General features: G+C 39.9%; 2 protein-coding genes across 2 annotated transcripts; one reads left to right on the top strand and one right to left on the bottom strand.

Annotated features, from left to right (window-relative positions):
- Window positions 1-306: 306 nt before the first annotated feature.
- LOC121266572 (beta-amylase 1, chloroplastic-like) lies at window positions 307-3,368 on the bottom strand. The gene is made up of 4 exons (XM_041170446.1): window positions 2,605-3,368; window positions 1,804-2,014; window positions 1,467-1,577; window positions 307-1,385 (listed from the first exon to the last, which is right to left on the bottom strand). The coding sequence occupies exons 1-4, from the start codon at window positions 3,213-3,215 to the stop codon at window positions 579-581; spliced, it is 1,740 nt and encodes a 579-aa protein (XP_041026380.1). The 5' UTR covers window positions 3,216-3,368; the 3' UTR covers window positions 307-578.
- Window positions 3,369-7,455: 4,087 nt separating this feature from the next.
- LOC121247076 lies at window positions 7,456-8,406 on the top strand. The gene has a single exon (XM_041145413.1). The coding sequence runs from the start codon at window positions 7,456-7,458 to the stop codon at window positions 8,404-8,406; it is 951 nt and encodes a 316-aa protein (XP_041001347.1).
- The last annotated feature ends 8,437 nt before the right edge of the window (window positions 8,407-16,843 follow it).

Genomic DNA, 16,843 nt, shown 5'->3' with positions numbered 1-16,843 from the left:
TTGGGCCGATTTGTAAGAAAGATCACGAGGAACTGAACAATCGGTATCCACAATCACCTATAAAGATAGAAGAGTTATATGGACCATGGAATTCTACTGTCTGCATGTGATTCCACAACTGCACACCCTGCTGGAGGATTACATCTCAAAGTTACCCCAAAACTGCCGAGCCCTCACAAATCTGAGTGGTCATTAAACGTCAATACACACTTCAAAATCAAATAGTCGATATCAATGCATTTTGGCACCAATTGCACAATCGTGCTCTGAGAATAGATTATCTGACATTAACTAACCTCAAATTAGAGAGTGTAACGAGATAAAGGAGTATATATATATAATTGCGTATTATCCAGTCAAGAGAGAAAAGACGGTGGGTTTTGGGTATTGAACAACCAACCCTATAATCCCCCATCTGATAAGACAACATTATAAACTTCCATAACCTATAATTGTCCATCTTATAAGACAACATTAGACATTTCCATTCGTGACAAAATTACAGAAAAGAACCATAGAATACGAACAGGGCAGAGACCATCATTTGCCACTATTTGACTTTGTTCTAACCCTAAAATTTAGTGCATAAGAGCCACAGCGGCTTCCTGCACCAAAGGTTGGGTAACATGCACAAAATGCTCAGCTTCCCGCTCCACCTGCTCCCGGCACCTGTGGGCATCCTTTCCTTCCTTCATCTTCTTCACAAATGCCACGAACCGCCTCCAGTTACCCTCTTGGAACAACTGCGGGTTCATCCTCAAGTACGTGAATGCACACATCTCTCTGTCCTGTGAATCGCCTTCTATATTCAATGACGATGCCTGAAGGATCTGCTCATGTGCTTCTTCATCATAGCGAGGCAATGCATTTTCCCCAGCAAGTGGGACCTGTGCTTTCTGAGTGGCTAAAGCCACTTGCCTGACAAGCTTCTCAGGTGCACAAAGGGCATCCTGTGGCTGCTCATGATCACGCATCTCAATACAAGTAAAATTGAAGATCGCACCATTACGGGCCAACATCTGGGCAATAGGAAGGTAACCATCTCGGAATCGAGTGTTATAATACCCAGCTGTAAGCTCAGGGGCGTGGGATCGAGTCCCGTAGTGCCAGTGGATGCCTGCAACCTTGACCGAAATCTTAACACCTGTATTCTCAAAGATCGACTTGGCTGATGCAAGTATTCTCTCCCCATGGTCTAGAAGCATCTGGGAGTACCAGCCCAGAAAGAATTCACCATAAGGGCCATCCCAACCTCCACCTTCTTTTTTGAAAAATCGGGTATCTTCCGGCCAATTGTTGTACTGGCCAGCATCAGTGGGGCCTGTGCTGCCCCATTCAGGCTTACTTGCAGCTTCAGCAGCAGCTTTCAAGCTACTCAGCATATACTGCATCATTTTATGAGTATTGGCTAAGAACTGGAAATCTGCATGTTATTGGCATGAACAAAGAAAGAGATTGTAAAATACCTTGTCATAACACTGGAAGGCACCGATTCCTGGGAACTTCCATGTCCCATTCTGCTCTGGATAGGAAGGATATCGGAGCTCCCCTGCAGGACCCATTCCGACTTGGATTTCCTAAATGGAACAAATCACAAACCATTTAGCCAACAATTTTGATTCATGGTAGATGACACCAAACTCTTAATTCAAACGAAAAAAACCGATTAGCCTTTTGGCACTGCACAATTTAGGCCATTCCTGACCCTTGGAAGTCTTGAATAGCACAGACCACAGTTTGCAAAACTATTGCGCACCAAAAACAAAACATAAAGATACAATATTGGTGAGGATGAATTATTACCACGATGGTGTCACCAAGTAAGTGTTTGAAGTTATCTCTGAAGGCACGCATGAAGTCAGCATAACACTGAACAGGTGTTCGGCCCTTGAGTACTGGGAGGGTATCACAACCAAGTGATACATACTCATAATTCCTTCTCCCCCATTGATCAGTGTATACAAGGTCCGGATCTCTATCAGTCTCTTCCACAACCCACTTTGGCAAAGGAATACTGCAAGCGAAGTATGTAATTTTCAAACGGACCTATGAACTCGTAACTACTCCAAAACAATATCAATAATTAAAGTCTTAAATCTTAAATAAACTTAATTATATACTCAGAATCTTATCCTCCCCTCTCGTGTGTAAGCCAGGTTAGACAAAACACAAATATTTAGTTGAAGGTAGCAAAGTACGGATTCTGAACTAGAACTCAAACTCCACTTTTCAAAGAGCTGCCTATTATCAATATTTCTCTACGTGAAAAGCAGGTAAGCACGTAAATGTGAAAAGCTAAATTTACTTTTCACATATTTTGCCAAGCTGCTGTGAGCTCAGCACATATTTTGCCAAAGCAACACCATTTGGGTACTGAGAGTTAGGGTTCTCTCACACATTCTCACTATTATTATTTATTTTAATATTATTTTTTATTACTATTTATTATTTTTACTGTTATTTAATATTCTATTATTATTTTTCATACTTTTTGACTCACAGTCGGTATCAAACATTTTCACTATAAACGTAACTAACACGAACTTAAAAAATAAGCGGAAAAATCGACTTGAATGCTAGAGAGAGGGGAGAAACGATACGCACGTGACGGAGTCACCGACGTTTCCGCCACATTGGTGAAACGACATGACGGCCTGGACCTTGAGACCGTGCTTCTTTGCCATTTCGAGGAGCTCGGTGTAGCCTCCCCAGTTGTACGCACCCGGCGCGTCCCTCTCCACCAATCCCCACCACACGTCCATCATCACACCCTCAACCCCAGCGCTCTTCAGAGCCTGCAAGCTCGCGTTCATCGCCTTCCTCCTGTTCACCGTGTTGTTCATCGTCACGCTATCCAGAGGCATCATTACGTAGACAGGGACCCCGTTCCCCTTATCATGTGCAACCCCCTCCCTGTACTCCCTCGCGGAAGCCTCCGTTTCCGGTTCTTTCAGCTCCGTCGCGAATGCTTGGCAGGCCACCGATAGATCCGGCCGGGTCGCCCCTAGAATTGGAGACCGGCAAGGGCTCACCGGCGGAGATATCGCGTCGCCAATGTCTGGTTTTTGGACCCTGCATCTGAGACTCGACCCCGAAGATTTCCACACAGCAGATGCGCTCAAAGTCGCTGTAGACTCTCCGGTTATGGTCCCGGTCTCCACTGGAATCGGTGTTCCGGCGAGGGCCCCGATCTGGTGCGTCATGCTCAGGGACATTTGTATTGCAATTGCTGAAAAATGGAACCGAAGCAGAAATAAAGAGAGAAAAGAAAGCGTGGGAAAGTTTTGAAAATCGAGAATTAGAACCAGAAACAGTTAGAATTCGAACCTGAGTAATGAGAAAGTAAGCGGAGGAAGAGCTCTGGCATTTATATAGCTGAGATCGGATAGGATTATTATATTTTTACTCTTTCACAACCGTAAATCACGCGCCACGTGTATACTACACGTGGCGGAAGAGGTGCAGTCGATAAGGCGACGGCTACGATAACTCGATGCACGTGATGATGGACGGTAGAGATGTTATTGCGCGTGAAAGGTTCCAGCGAACGCGGTGTAGGCGCTTTGAGTTAAAGATTCTGGGGGAGGCGGTGGGAACACGTGTGAGAAAGAGAGTGGTCACGTGTCCGGAAGAATGGGGCCAAACGGGCTGCATATTACTACTCTTTTGTTTTCTACGTTTGCTCCGACGTCACGAAAATAAAAGATGAAAAATAATAAGAGTCGCGGTCCCAGCCGATCGGTTGCGAAATTTGCTTTTATTTTATACCAGCCAATCAGTAGCTGCTACGTAGGGTCTCAACAATTTTCTATTTACACTCGCATACAGGTAATGAAACTAAGTTCTTTCTCTCACTCCCCTCCACGCACATTCTGCTTACCTCTCTCTCTCTCTCTCTCATAAGGTCTCTCTTGAATTAGCATTAACCACATTTTGATTGGTTGTCAAGAAAGTACGAAAATAAAACCATGAACAAACCACATTTTCAGTTTTTCATATTATAAGCATGTTCATGAACAAATTTAATAGCAATTAATTTTAAGAAAAAAAAAAGTAACTGATTGTTAGTTAGCCATACCAGCTGGTCTTCTTTTTCTTTGGTTGGTTAATTCTTAATTTTCTATACGTAGCTCATGATTAGCTGGCTTTAATTGAAATTTATTTGCAAAAAGAAAAGTCTTTAAATCAGAATCAGAAACAGTGAGAACTGTGTTTGAGAACATATCATTGAAGAGAAGGAAAAAAGAGACAAGTCTTCTAAAAGCAACACCCTAAAATCAAACCATTGGAGCAGATAAAATACATACAGAGATAGAAATGGTGGGCCTCAAGTGACCGTTATTTGATTGGCATGAAGTGGCCCCAAGAATTCACAGGAGAGAGGGAGGGAGAAGGAAGGGGAAAGATATGAATGAGGGGAAGAAGAATTCGTGTAAGAAAGGAGGGGAAGAGAAAATCTTACGCGTGCGAGTACATATATTTCATTCATGTACTTCATATGTGGTAAATTTGTATTGGTGGGTGTAAAAACAAAATTCTCACCCAATCGTTTTAAGTTTTTCTCAAATAATAAACGCATATTATTTTTTACAAATCACGTAATTTATGATATATACTGTGAAATATATTATAAAATATATGGCGGAAATATTATTATTTTGAAAAGACAAAGATAGGTTCCATTAACATGTGTCGGTCAATGGATAGAGGAAGCTGCCTGGTGATTTGTACCACCGTCAGCCAGTGAAGGTCGGACACGTTAGCTGAGCTTCATCTTTGGGTATATCTCATTGGGATCTGGAAAATTTTCTGAACTTTTTGAGGATGATGAGTGGCCTTGATCGATCAAGGTGGTGGGCCAATATCGAAGTACTTTTCCGACCATTAAGCGAAGAATAAATGATAATTTAATAATAATAAAAATAGTTTATTTTACATAATGGGATAGAAATATAACTGAGTTGAAAGGTAATAATTTTTTTTCGTACATAATACAGAAATGCTTGGATCCCGAAAATGGGTCCGAACATTTTTCTTGAAATTGTTTTTAATTTAAAATTTTTTATTTAATGATTAACTAATAATTTTTAATGATATTATAATTTTTTTAAAATATTTATGATGAGTAAAAAATATATAAAAAATAATAAAAAAATGAAATGCACTTTGGAAACATTTTTTCAAGACTTTTCTTCGGTGGCTGTAGCATGTAGTGCCACTCTATAGAATATATTATATCTCATTCCTATTTGTTTGTAGTTTGTATCAATCAATCAATTTATTATTTTGAAATAAGCATCAACTTTTTTTTTTTTTTTATAAAAACAACATTGATCGAGCGGTCAAAGTCAGGAAGGACATAGATGTGTCTTACGTAAAAAGGACGTTGCTACATCGAGATATGATGGGACATCTTCGAGCATCAGTAATGACTTTTTTCTTTTTTCTTTTTTTAAGCAAGTTGCATTAAGCAGAAACATGTCTTAGAAACTGGAAACGATTTTGGCGATTTCTTTTGGAGGAAGTTTTGGTTAGTCCGTTTTGAATAGAATTTTTAATTTTGGTCAATTTTTATTGGTTTTGCTAGGGTTAGTCGTGGAGGCTGGCCCTCCCCCTCATACGGCAGAAGTTGTCACGACAGCACAGACCACCAAAACATTTGTGTAAACTGTTAACGAAACGGAACAGTCTATGTTTAGGACTCCTATGAGATATCCAGTAGAGGTTGATAGTGAACAGGGGTTTGTTTTTTTAGAAGTAGAGATGTCGAAGGCTGCGGATGATTTTAAATATGCTCTGGTTCTGAAGTTCTCTCGTACTCGACCGTCCATTGATGATATATGTTCTAATGTTGCGAAAGCTTGGGGTTTGAGTGTGATCCCGATTATGAGTTTTATGGATGACTTGCATGTCCTTGTTCAGTTGCGATGTGAACGTGATTTTCTGCATGCTTGGGCTCGTGAAGGACGTATCATGTATGGGTCGAGTTTCAGATTGTTTAGATGGACCAAAGATTTTGACTTGTCGAAAGAATCTCCCCTAGCGCCTCAATGGATCTTTCTACCAGGACTACCTCTTCATCTGTATCGTACGGATTGTTTACAAATTCTTGCGACTCGTTTTGGCCGTTATTTGGGAACTGATAATACCACTATTAATAAGACCAGAGCATCTGGAGCACGGTTGTGTGTAGAAGTAGATCTAACAGAGGAGCCAGTGGAGGGGTTTCCTATTATGATGTCGGCAACAAAGAAGATTTGGCAGAAAGTGAAATATGAGAAGCATGGATATTATTGCTTTAAGTGTCATAGATAGGGGCACACTTCAGTGGTTTGTAGGGTCGGTGTATGGAGTTCTGAGAGAGATCAAATTGCTAAACAACAACCAAAGTGGATTTGGAAGGAACAAAAAAAAGAATGTTGAAAATACAGTGAAGGAAGGGGAGGGTGAGGTGTCTGGAAAAGTAATGATTGAAGGGAGTGATAGGATAGGACATGATGGTCCCTCTTTATCTGTTGAAGGTATAGCGAAAAACGGGGAGATTGTGGAGGTTTTAGTTCTTAAAGAAGTGCAGGAAAATGAATTGGAGGATGAGGAGGTTTGTGAGGAAATTGAATGTGAGGTTGACCCGAGAGTGGCTCAATGTGGTGTTTTGATTCAACAGAGTGCACCACAATTGTTAGAACCGGACTTGATTGAATTGGAGTTGGTTCCAAAAGACTCTGTTGAGGGTGGGAATGAGGGTGGACAGTGCCAAGTGGTCTCGGCGGTTTTGGAAATGGAGAGTTGTGGTGGGAGATCGGAACGACATTTGCCTGTTGAAGAAATCAGGGACTATATGTCCGATAGGGCAGAGGATGAACTTGTGGGATTATTGATACAAGAAAAAGTGTATGAGTCTGAACCGGAAACTACTAAACTTGTAAGTAAAGCCTAGGGTGTGCAAGGGGTTCGACAATCACAGCGGGTTGCTACTCACACCTCTAAACTTAATTTATGATTGATACAATTTTGATGTGGAACCTTAGGGGCTTGGGTACTTCTCGGAAGTGCCTTAAGAGTTTACTCAAAAAACACAGAGTGGGTATTGTGGGAATTTTGGAGCCATTCCAGGATGCTGGAAGAATGAATCGTTTGGCTTCGTATTTGGAGTTTCCTAAATTTTGCTGTAATGAATCCTTGAGGGGGAAAGTTTGGATTTTCTGGAAAGAGATATATGATTTTGGAGTAGTGCATATGTCAAACCAAGCGGTTTCGGGATGGCTGTGTTTGGCTTCTTACCGTATTATGCTGACCTTTGTCTATACAAAATGCTCTCAGATAGAGCGTAAAGGGCTGTAGGAGGAGCTTGAAAATTTTCAGGTTAATGAGTCTCCATGGTTGGTGGTCGGGGACTTTAACGCAATTCGTTCGAACGCTGAACGGATTGGGGGCAACCCAAGGTCATTGTTGGCAATGACGAAATTTAATGGCTGTGTGGATACTTGTGGTCTTGTGGAGATGCGTTTTCAGGGCCGAATGATGTCGTGGTGTAATGGTCATGTGGGATCTTCAAAAAGTTGGGCTCGCCTAGATAGAGCCTTGGTAAATATCAATTTCTCTACTAATTTCGGGTCGGCTTTTATGGAATATTTAATGAGAAAGTCGTTTGATCATTGTCCTATGGTGTTGCATCTGAGTTTGCCGAGATCGTCGTATGGGCCATCTCCTTTTCGTATTCAAAATATGTCGTGCTTGCATGAGTCTTTTATTAAGTTTGTAAAGGATGTCTGGGTGCAACCAGAATGTAGTCATGGTCTTTTGAGGTTGGCAGCTAAACTGAAGAAGCTTAAAGTGGCATTGAAAACTTGGAATAAAAATATTTATGGCAGGGTTGATCTCACTATAAAGGCACTAGAGGAAAAAATGGAGTTGCTTGATTTTCAGCTCCAAGAAGCACGAGACCCAGCAGTGGAAGCAGAGTTCCTATTGACTGAGATGGAATTAGTTGAGTGGGAGACTAGGAAAGAATGTAGATGGGCACAAAAAGCAAAGCGGAAATGGCTTCAAGAAGCGGAGCAGAATTGCAGGTTTTTTCATGCCTCAATTAGTCAAAGATGGAAGGCCTCTGTTGTGTCGTCCATGTGTCTAGCAGATGGGACAACGTTAGCAACGCCGGAGGAGATTCATCAGGGGGCTCTAGACTATTTCAAAAATTTCCTCACGTTGACGCCGAATGTGCATCAGGCTGAGTTAGCAGATTTAATACAGCATTTGATTTCGGAAGAGGATAATGATCGACTTTGTGATGCCCCTTCGGTTGAGGAGGTTCGGGCAGCAGTATTCTCTATTCCAAAACATAGCTCGTCGGACCCAGATGGCTTTGGATCTGGTTTTTATATGGTTTGTTGGAGTAGTGAAGGATGATGTGGTGGAAGCGACGAGAGAGTTTTTTAATGGGGCTTCTTTGCCGATGTTTTATTCTTCTTCTTACATTGTTTTGATTCCAAAAGTGCCGGATCCAAGAAGTTTTGACAAGTTTCGACCCATCAGTCTGTGTTCGGTGGCTTATAAAATTTTTTCTAAGATTTTGGTTCAAAGATTGACAAATTTGTTGCCTAAGCTGATTTCACAGGAGCAATGAGCTTTTATCCCGGGACGTAGTATTTTTAAAAATATTACGCTTGGACAGGAGATGGTACATTCGATGCATAGAAAAAAAAATGGAGAGAATATTATGATGAAAATTGACATGGCGAAGGCTTATGATAGAGTCCATTGGCCGTTTCTGTTGGAGGTTATTGCTGGATTTGGTTTTAATGGTTAATTTTGCAGGCTAATTGCGGAATGTATTCAATCTCCGTGGTATTCTATTATGTTGAATAGTATTTATAAAGGTTTTTCTCAACCTACTAGAGGCTTGCGACAAGGAGACCCTCTCTCGCCTTACCTTTTCATTATTATGGAAGAAATCCTCTCTTGACTTTTGAATCAGAAATTTATGGAAGGAAGCATTGGTAAGTTTTATCATCCCCTTGGAGCACCATTGATTTCCCATTTACTCTATGCGGATGATCTTCTGATTTTTTCAAATGGTGATATACGATCATTTCGAATTTTGTTGAGAACTTTGGAACTTTATAAAAATTGGTCTGGGCAACAGATTAGCAAGGAAAAATATGCTATGTATTTTTTCAAGCATATTAATTTGGCACGTAGGCGGGCTTTGTTGAGGTGTTCCGGTTTTGTTGAAGGGAATTTTCCTGTGACATATCTAGGGGTTTCTCTAATCTCTGGTCGTCTTAATGCCAGAACTCTTGAGCCTCTTATACAAAAAATTCGTAATAAGGTGGCGGGGTGAAAATTTAAGTTCCTTTCTCAAGGGGGTCAGTTAGTTCTTTTGAAGCACGTTCTCTCGTGTATGGTAACGCATTTGTTAGCGGTGCTGGATGTTCCGAGGGTCACGTTGAGGAAAATCAACGCAATATTAGCGAATTTTTTTTGGGGAGATGTGGATGGTAAGGCCAAGAAGAAATTGTTCTCTTGGAATAAAATGTGTATGCTGATTGTGGAAGGGGGTTTGGATCTTTGAGTGTTTGGGGATGTGCAATGATCTTTGCATATGAAGTTTGCATGGCGATTGTTGGCTATGGATAATCTATGGACTTCCTTTTTCAAAGCGAAGTATGTGAAACGTGGTCATTTACTACTTGCAAAAAATTATCTAGCTTGTTCGAGATTCTGGAGGTCGGTTATGAGAGTAATGCCAGATGTTTGTGAGAATATTAGTTTACGGGTGAAAGAAGGACGGGTGTCCTTTTGGTATGATAAATGGCTTGATTCAGGGCCACTCTGTTTGAGTGAATCAGCAATTGTAAGTCCTTTCCTTAAAATACAAGAGTGCTGGAATGTGAATGGCTGGGATGTACAGCAGTTAGAGGAGTTGGTTGGAGTGGAGACTATGGGGGAGATTTTATGTAGTTTACCTGCACTGAGAGAAGGGACGGATATTCTCATTTGGAAGCCAACTTCGGATGGTGTATTCTCTACAACTAGTGCATGGGATGTAATTCGGATAAAACATGCAGAGTCTCCTGAAATGGGGTGGATCTGGCATAAACTCTTATAAAAAAAAATATATGTATGTATGTGGAGGGCGAGGTTTAATTGTCTTCCTGTGGATGATAAAGTGATCAAATGTGGTATCAAGTTGGTGTGGAGATGTGATTGTTGCACGAATCGGCAATGTGAGACGTTGGCACATGTGTTATGCTCAGGTGAATTTGCGTCTCAAGTCTGGGCTCATGCGGAACTGGTAATGGGGATGCCAGTGATGATTGCAAGTACATGGTGGGGGAGGGTTTCCACTTGGTTTGCCATAGCAAAGAAGTCGTCTCAAAAGGGGATTCTGATTGGTTTATTGCCCACGATTATTTCATACAGACTATGGCAACGCAGGTGCAAGGCGCCCATGGAAGGTCGATTGGAATCTGTTGAAGGTGTCTAGTTGTCTATTAAGTATTGGATACGAATGTTGATGGCTGAGTATGCAAAAGTGGATTTTGTTTCGGTTAGTGATGCACAGGTTCTTGCTTCTTTGGATATTCCTATGGTGTAGACGCAGATCCATAGACAACGTATTGTATGGTGGACTAAGCCCAGTCCTCAAAGGTAAAGCTGAATGTTGATGGGAGTTGTAGGGGTAATCCGGGGTCTTGTGGGGGCGAAGGTGTTATTCGAGATGGCCATGATAAGGTAAAAGGAGCTTTCTCTGGTTTTTTTGGTCAGGGTACTAATAATGTGGCTGAACTTCGGGCCTTGCTTGAGAGGGTGAAGTTATGTAAAGAAATGGGTTTCATTAATGTGGAAATTGAGTGTGATTCAAAGGTAATAGTTGATTGGATCAATTCTGGTAGCTGTACGGTATGGTACCTTTGGGAGTTTTGGGAAGAGCTAAATAAGGAACTTCATGGAATATTTTTCTCTATTTAACATATTTATAGGGAAGCTAACCAAGTTGCAGATTTTTTGGCTCGGCAAGGGAAGCTAGCTTGAATTGTAGATATGAGGAAGGAGATGTTTTCCCACTTCATTTGAGAGGCATGGTTAGGATGGATAAAATCGGTATTCCTAATCTTAGAGTATAGTTTATGTGTTGGTTTTTGATAATAGGCTTGTCTAGTTGGTTTTGGTTTATTTTGTTTCATTTATTCGTTTGGTTTTGATTTAGTATCCTCTGCCATAAGTGAGAGATTACTAATAAACTTGAGACGGGGTCACTAGATGTGTGACTACCGGCTCTTTCTAAAAATAAAAAAGTAAAAAAAATAGAAATTACTGATATATAACATTGCTCAGAGCATCCTCATTGACTTTGCCAAATGAGAAAGTTAGCAAAAATTTAGATAATTTATACCAAAAAGACTCTACATTGGATTGGTCATCTTCAAAATAATTTAGATTTCCGCTACAGTGATTGGCCAAATATAGACAACCACAATTAGTTCACCAAATATTAAAATACTAATTTCTCACTCCAATTACACACGCAGGAACGGCAACAAAACGCCAAAGTATTTCTCACCCGTAACTCTTTCTCCACTTTGGTTAGTGAATAAGAAATTTAGATAAGTTTAATCTCAATTTTTTGTTATTAGCATTAAATGACATTTGAAAATATGATTTTTTTTAATCTTAATTTAATTAGAATATAATTATTATTAATATTAAACTGGTAGAATTATAAATATGATACAAATAAACTAAATAAAAACTTATTAATTTAATAATATTTTATTATTATATAGAGAGTGAATGGCTAATTCAATGTGGAGATTGAATTTAAATAGAATAGGCAAATGTAAAAAAGTGTGATATTGGCTAAATTTTGAATATGGATATGGCCAATCCAATGAGGATGCTCTAAGAGAGTCTTTTCCGCTGTAGAATTGTAGTAGTGATGTAGAATTGTAGCAGTGATGAGAGAATTTGGATTTGGGGGTATTTATTAAGTTATGCGTGCATTAATTTTGTGATCGATAAATTTTTCTTACCTTCATTCCTTAAATGACTCTAGGTGATATCTGATGTCGTTGATTATTGGACTCATGATCCGTTCTTGGATTGATGAAGTATTTAAGATTGCTTGGATAGTGACTTTAGAGTCGCCCTCTAAAATTGTTCTTTCTAACTTCAACTTCTCTGCTTCTTTAATGTCCATTAAGGTTGCAGATGCTTCTCCAACATTGGAGCTTACCTTGTTGATGAGATTGGTTTTTGCAAATAATAACTCCCCATTGTCCGCCCAACAAAGAGATGCAAAAATGGATCCTTCGTTTCTTGTGGTCACATCGAATGTGATGAGTTGGTATCCATCATGTTGTCTTTCTTCAAATTCTTCAATCTGGTTTTCTTAGTCTGCCCATGCTCTTGTATGCTGTTTAGCAAGCTTAAAAACAGATTCTACATACACAGAAATGGAGGGTGTTGCGTAATCATGTTCAAGCTTATTCCTTATGAACCAAAGGTGATCCATCGCAATAGTAGCAAAAATATGGAAATCATGTTGCTCTTCTTCAGGTATTTTTAGATTGGGGGACGGATTAATGATGATGCTAATTCAATTGGAAATCGGTTGGCTTGCAAAGTAGGAGGTATCAATCGGCCACTTAGAATGTCTCCACATTACTCTAGAGAAAATGCAATTAAAGAAGAGATGAGGGAGATCTTCAGGTTCAGCTTTGCATAAGAGCATCGAATTTGATCTTCATCAAAGGGAATAACTTTACTGATCATGGTTTTTGTAGGGAGGATATTGTGGCTAATTTTCCAAAGAAGCATTTTTAGTCTATCCTAAATCTTCATCTTCTAAAGGATCTTCCAATTGATGGGTAGGTTACTAGTAGGAGAAATGTCAGTCTGATGAACCAAAGCAGTATAGGCTGATTTTACAAAAAAGTTCCCAGAAGCATGATGGAGCCATTTGGTCTTGTCGAGAATATGTTGGAAGTTATGGTTGGCTAAGGAAATTTTTTGGATTTCTCTGGTGGTATTTTTTTAGAAGAGGGCATTTAAGATAAAGGTGTTCCAACGCCTTGACTCTTCTAAGATAAGCCCTCGAAACAGTCATGGAGTGGTCAACAATATTATTTGTGGGATGCGGTTGAGGTGTACTGGTTGGCAGAGTGGGAATCTAGGGGTCAATCCAAACTCTTGTGGTGGCTTCGTTATTGATCTGATAACACATACTGGCCCTTAAAAAGTCTCTTTGTTTTAAGAGACTTTTCCAACACCTGGAGTCTGTTGGCTTGGGGAATACCTCTAGAAAGGAATTTGATCTTACGTATTTCTTAGAAAGGGCTTCTTTCCAAAAGCTAGTAGATCCATTGATGAAAGTCCAAGCTAATTTGAAACTAAGAGCTGAATTGAAGATGGAAGTCTGTTTCAAACCAAGACCACCCATGGATTTAGGCAGACAAATCGAATTCCAAGACTTTGGGGTAAACTTCTTTTTTGGTTGTCTTCATACCCCCACCAAAACCTCCTCAACAATATCAATTTTTTTTTGCCATTTCATTAGGGAAGAGAAAAGTGGACATGGCATAAGAGGGCAAAGAACTTGCCGCTGATCTGATGAGGACAGTTTTTGATGCCTGGGAAAGAATTTTTGTTTTCCAACCTTGGAGTTTGACTTGGATTTTCTCGATGAGTTCAGATAGGAATTTCTTCTTTCCAACACCATTGGTGAGGAGCAGGCCCAAATATTTAGAATTTGGAGCTGAAATTCTGAAGTCAAAGAAATTGTTAACATCATTGATAGAGTCTGGATTGATGTTTGCACTGAAATAAAGAGAGGATTTCCTATTGTTGATATTTGGTCTGACCATGAATTATAGGTGGTAATACAATCTGCAAATGCTTGGGCATTTTGAGAATTGGTCGTACAAAAAAAGAACAGATCATCAGCAAAGAGCAAATGTGAGATGGAGGGTCCTTCTCTTGACAAGTTTATGCCTCTAAGATAGCTGAGGTTTTCTTTAGGGATGATGAGTCTAGAGAGCACTTCAGTGCCAAGAATGAAAAGAAAAAGAGATAAGGGATTTTCCTGTCTTAAGCCTCTTGGGGCTGAAAGAAACCATATGGGAATCCATTGATAATGATTGAATAGGAGACAGTAGAAATGCATTCTATAATCTAATAAATCCATTTATGATTGAAACCAATGTGATGAAGAACATCCAGAATAAATGTCTATTCCATAGAGTCAAAGCTTTGGCCATATCAATTTTGATAGCCATAGTACAAGTTCTGGTTCTTCTTTTTTTCATAAAGTGAAAAATCTCTTGAGCTAAGATTGTGTTTTTTAAAATGAGTACTTGGCAAGAAAGTACATTGATAAGGGGAAATGATGCTTAGCAAAGTAGCTTTAAACCTATTAGCGAGAATTTTTGCTATTATCTTATAGCAAACATTTGAAAGACTAATAAGTCTATATGGATTGATGTCATTTGGATTTTCCACCTTGGAATCAAAACCAAATTGGTATGATTGAGCTCTTTTAGGAGTTTTTCTTGAATGAAGAAGCTTTTTATGGTGGCCAGAATGTCAGATTTGATGATTTTCCAAAATGTTTTGTAAAAAAGGCGCGTAAAACCATCGGGACCTAGAGCTTTTGAAGACGGAAGAGCTTTAACAACAAGGAAAATTTCCTCATCAGAAGGAATATGGCAAAGAAAATCATTTTCAGCATCAGTGACTTTTCTTAGAAAAAGATGATCCAGATCTACAGGTGGTATAAGATTGGAAGAGGTGAATATGTTTTGAAAATGATCCAGGATGGTTACGGAGATAATGGATGGATCAGAAGACCATTAATTTTTTCCCATTTTAAGGCTTTCAATGTTGTTGCTTCTACATCTGATCACAATAGAAGCATGAAAGAATTTAGTGTTTAAATCCGTAGTAGTGAGCCAAGTCACTTTGGATTTTTGGCGCCAGGGAGATTCTTCCCTAAGACGAAGTTCATGAAGATTTGCTTGCAGGCCTGATTCCAAAGAGATGGGAGAGGATATTTGATTTTGATCTTGGATTGAGGAAAGAATTTCAGAAAGATTTTTTATTTGGGTTTGAATATGACCAAAGTTTCTGATGTTCCACTCTCGAAGGGCTTTTTTTGTATGCTCAAGTTTTTTTGAGAGGATAAAGGAAGGGGTTCCTAAGAAATTGCAATTCCATACTTTTTTAATAATCCCGAAAATAGAGGGGGTCTCTCAACCAAAACTCCTCAAATTTAAAAGCTTTGGGGGAAGGCTTTCTATTGGATGAGTCCAATAAGATTGGAGCGTGATCAGAGGAATCACGGGTGAGCGTAGTGATGGATACATGTGGGAGCAGATCAAGCCAAGCTAAATTGACAATCCCTTTGTCTAATCTTTCTTTGATAAGATTGTAATCGTCCCTCTTGTTTGACCAGGTGTATTTTGGACCATTAAACCCGATATCAACCAACCCAAATCTATGCATGAAGAGAGGAAGCCCATTCAGTTTAGGGGATTGATCAAAGAATTTACCCCCTAATTTTTCTGATTGAGATAGGATCGAGTTAAAGCCTCCAATTACAAGAGAATGCCCAAACAAAGACTCAGTAGTCAGGTTAAAAAGATCCCAAAAATGTTGTTTTTGACTAAACGGGGCTGGGTAGTAGACAAGGTTCAGAAGCCATGGCATTAAAATGGGATCAGAGTAGACCAACACAGTTATCATATTGCTAGAAATATTCACAAATTCAATATCGAAACCATGATGATACATTAACAAAAGGCCTCCCCATTTTCTTGTAGGTGGGGAGTGGACAAAAAATGAAAAGCCAAGCCTATTTACAATACGTTTATTATCACTTGGAGATAATAAGGTTTCTGAAAGAAAAATTACTTCAGGATTATAGATCATGATATTTGCCTTGAGGGATCTAATTGCACGAGGTCGAGCAATACCTCGGCAATTCCAAGCAAGGAGCCTCATGGATTATTTCGTAGTAGTGAGAACCTTGCCACTCCAGTCATTGGATTAATGGGAAAAAGATTCATGGTTTGAGTCTGGACTATATTACCCGAAACTATCATGGCTTGCCTCTGGTATGAAGCATAGTGAGCGGTCGAGCTATTCATTTTGCTCCTACGCTGACTGGGCATTCAAATTTTACTTTACGGGTTGGAGGGCATCCTATGGAGGGGTGCGGCACAACTTTGAACTCTAAAGGAGTATCTGTAGAAATATGCAACCCAGATGCATGACGGATTCCTTCATGCTCCTTGTTGACTATATCAGAATCGACCAATGACAAAGGAAGATAGAAGGATTTTTTTGTGCGGGTATTGAGAGACTATCTTTGTTGGGTTTATGATTTTCCTCTTTTTGGTTGACTAATTGGACGAGGCTGGTGAAGATGCAGGAACTATGGATGCAGAAGCCATGATCCTCTGCTCTAGGGTTTGGTTATTGCTCTGATGGATGGGTCAAAGAGGTGAGATTTGGGTATTAGGAAGGGATGGGGCTGGGTTGAGTTGAAAGGTATTAAAGGCAATGCATGCACGTCCAGATGGGCTAACCAAAAGGGATAGATTTGGGTTTGGTTTGGAAAGTTCAGTGATAAATGGGCTTTTGTTGGCTTGGAGTTGGGCTAATACTTGATTGAGGAAGAAGGGATTGGACTCAGGTCGAGTTGGAGTTGGGCTTGTAGGCTCAAGGGGAGGGGTTGAGGATGTTGGGTTGACTTTAGGCAGAAGGGCGGATAATTCCTTCAGGGGACAAGGGTTGACAATTTCGACAGAATGGCGAGTTTGAGTTAGTGGGGGATAACATCAAC

Source organism: Juglans microcarpa x Juglans regia, chromosome 1D, assembly GCF_004785595.1.
Source record: "Juglans microcarpa x Juglans regia isolate MS1-56 chromosome 1D, Jm3101_v1.0, whole genome shotgun sequence".
Taxonomy (NCBI): domain Eukaryota; kingdom Viridiplantae; phylum Streptophyta; class Magnoliopsida; order Fagales; family Juglandaceae; genus Juglans; species Juglans microcarpa x Juglans regia.
This window is presented reverse-complemented; position numbering and strand designations above follow the sequence as displayed.

Coding starts and splice junctions, on each gene's coding strand:
- LOC121266572 (XM_041170446.1), bottom strand. CDS start 3,215: ATGTCCCTGAGCATGACGCACCAGATCGGGGCCCTCGCCGGAACACCG. Junction 1,578..1,803: donor TACTTGGTGACACCATCGTG/GTAATAATTCAT, acceptor TGTTCCATTTAG/GAAATCCAAGTCGGAATGGG. Junction 1,386..1,466: donor CCTTCCAGTGTTATGACAAG/GTATTTTACAAT, acceptor AAAATGATGCAG/TATATGCTGAGTAGCTTGAA.
- LOC121247076 (XM_041145413.1), top strand. CDS start 7,456: ATGACGAAATTTAATGGCTGTGTGGATACTTGTGGTCTTGTGGAGATG.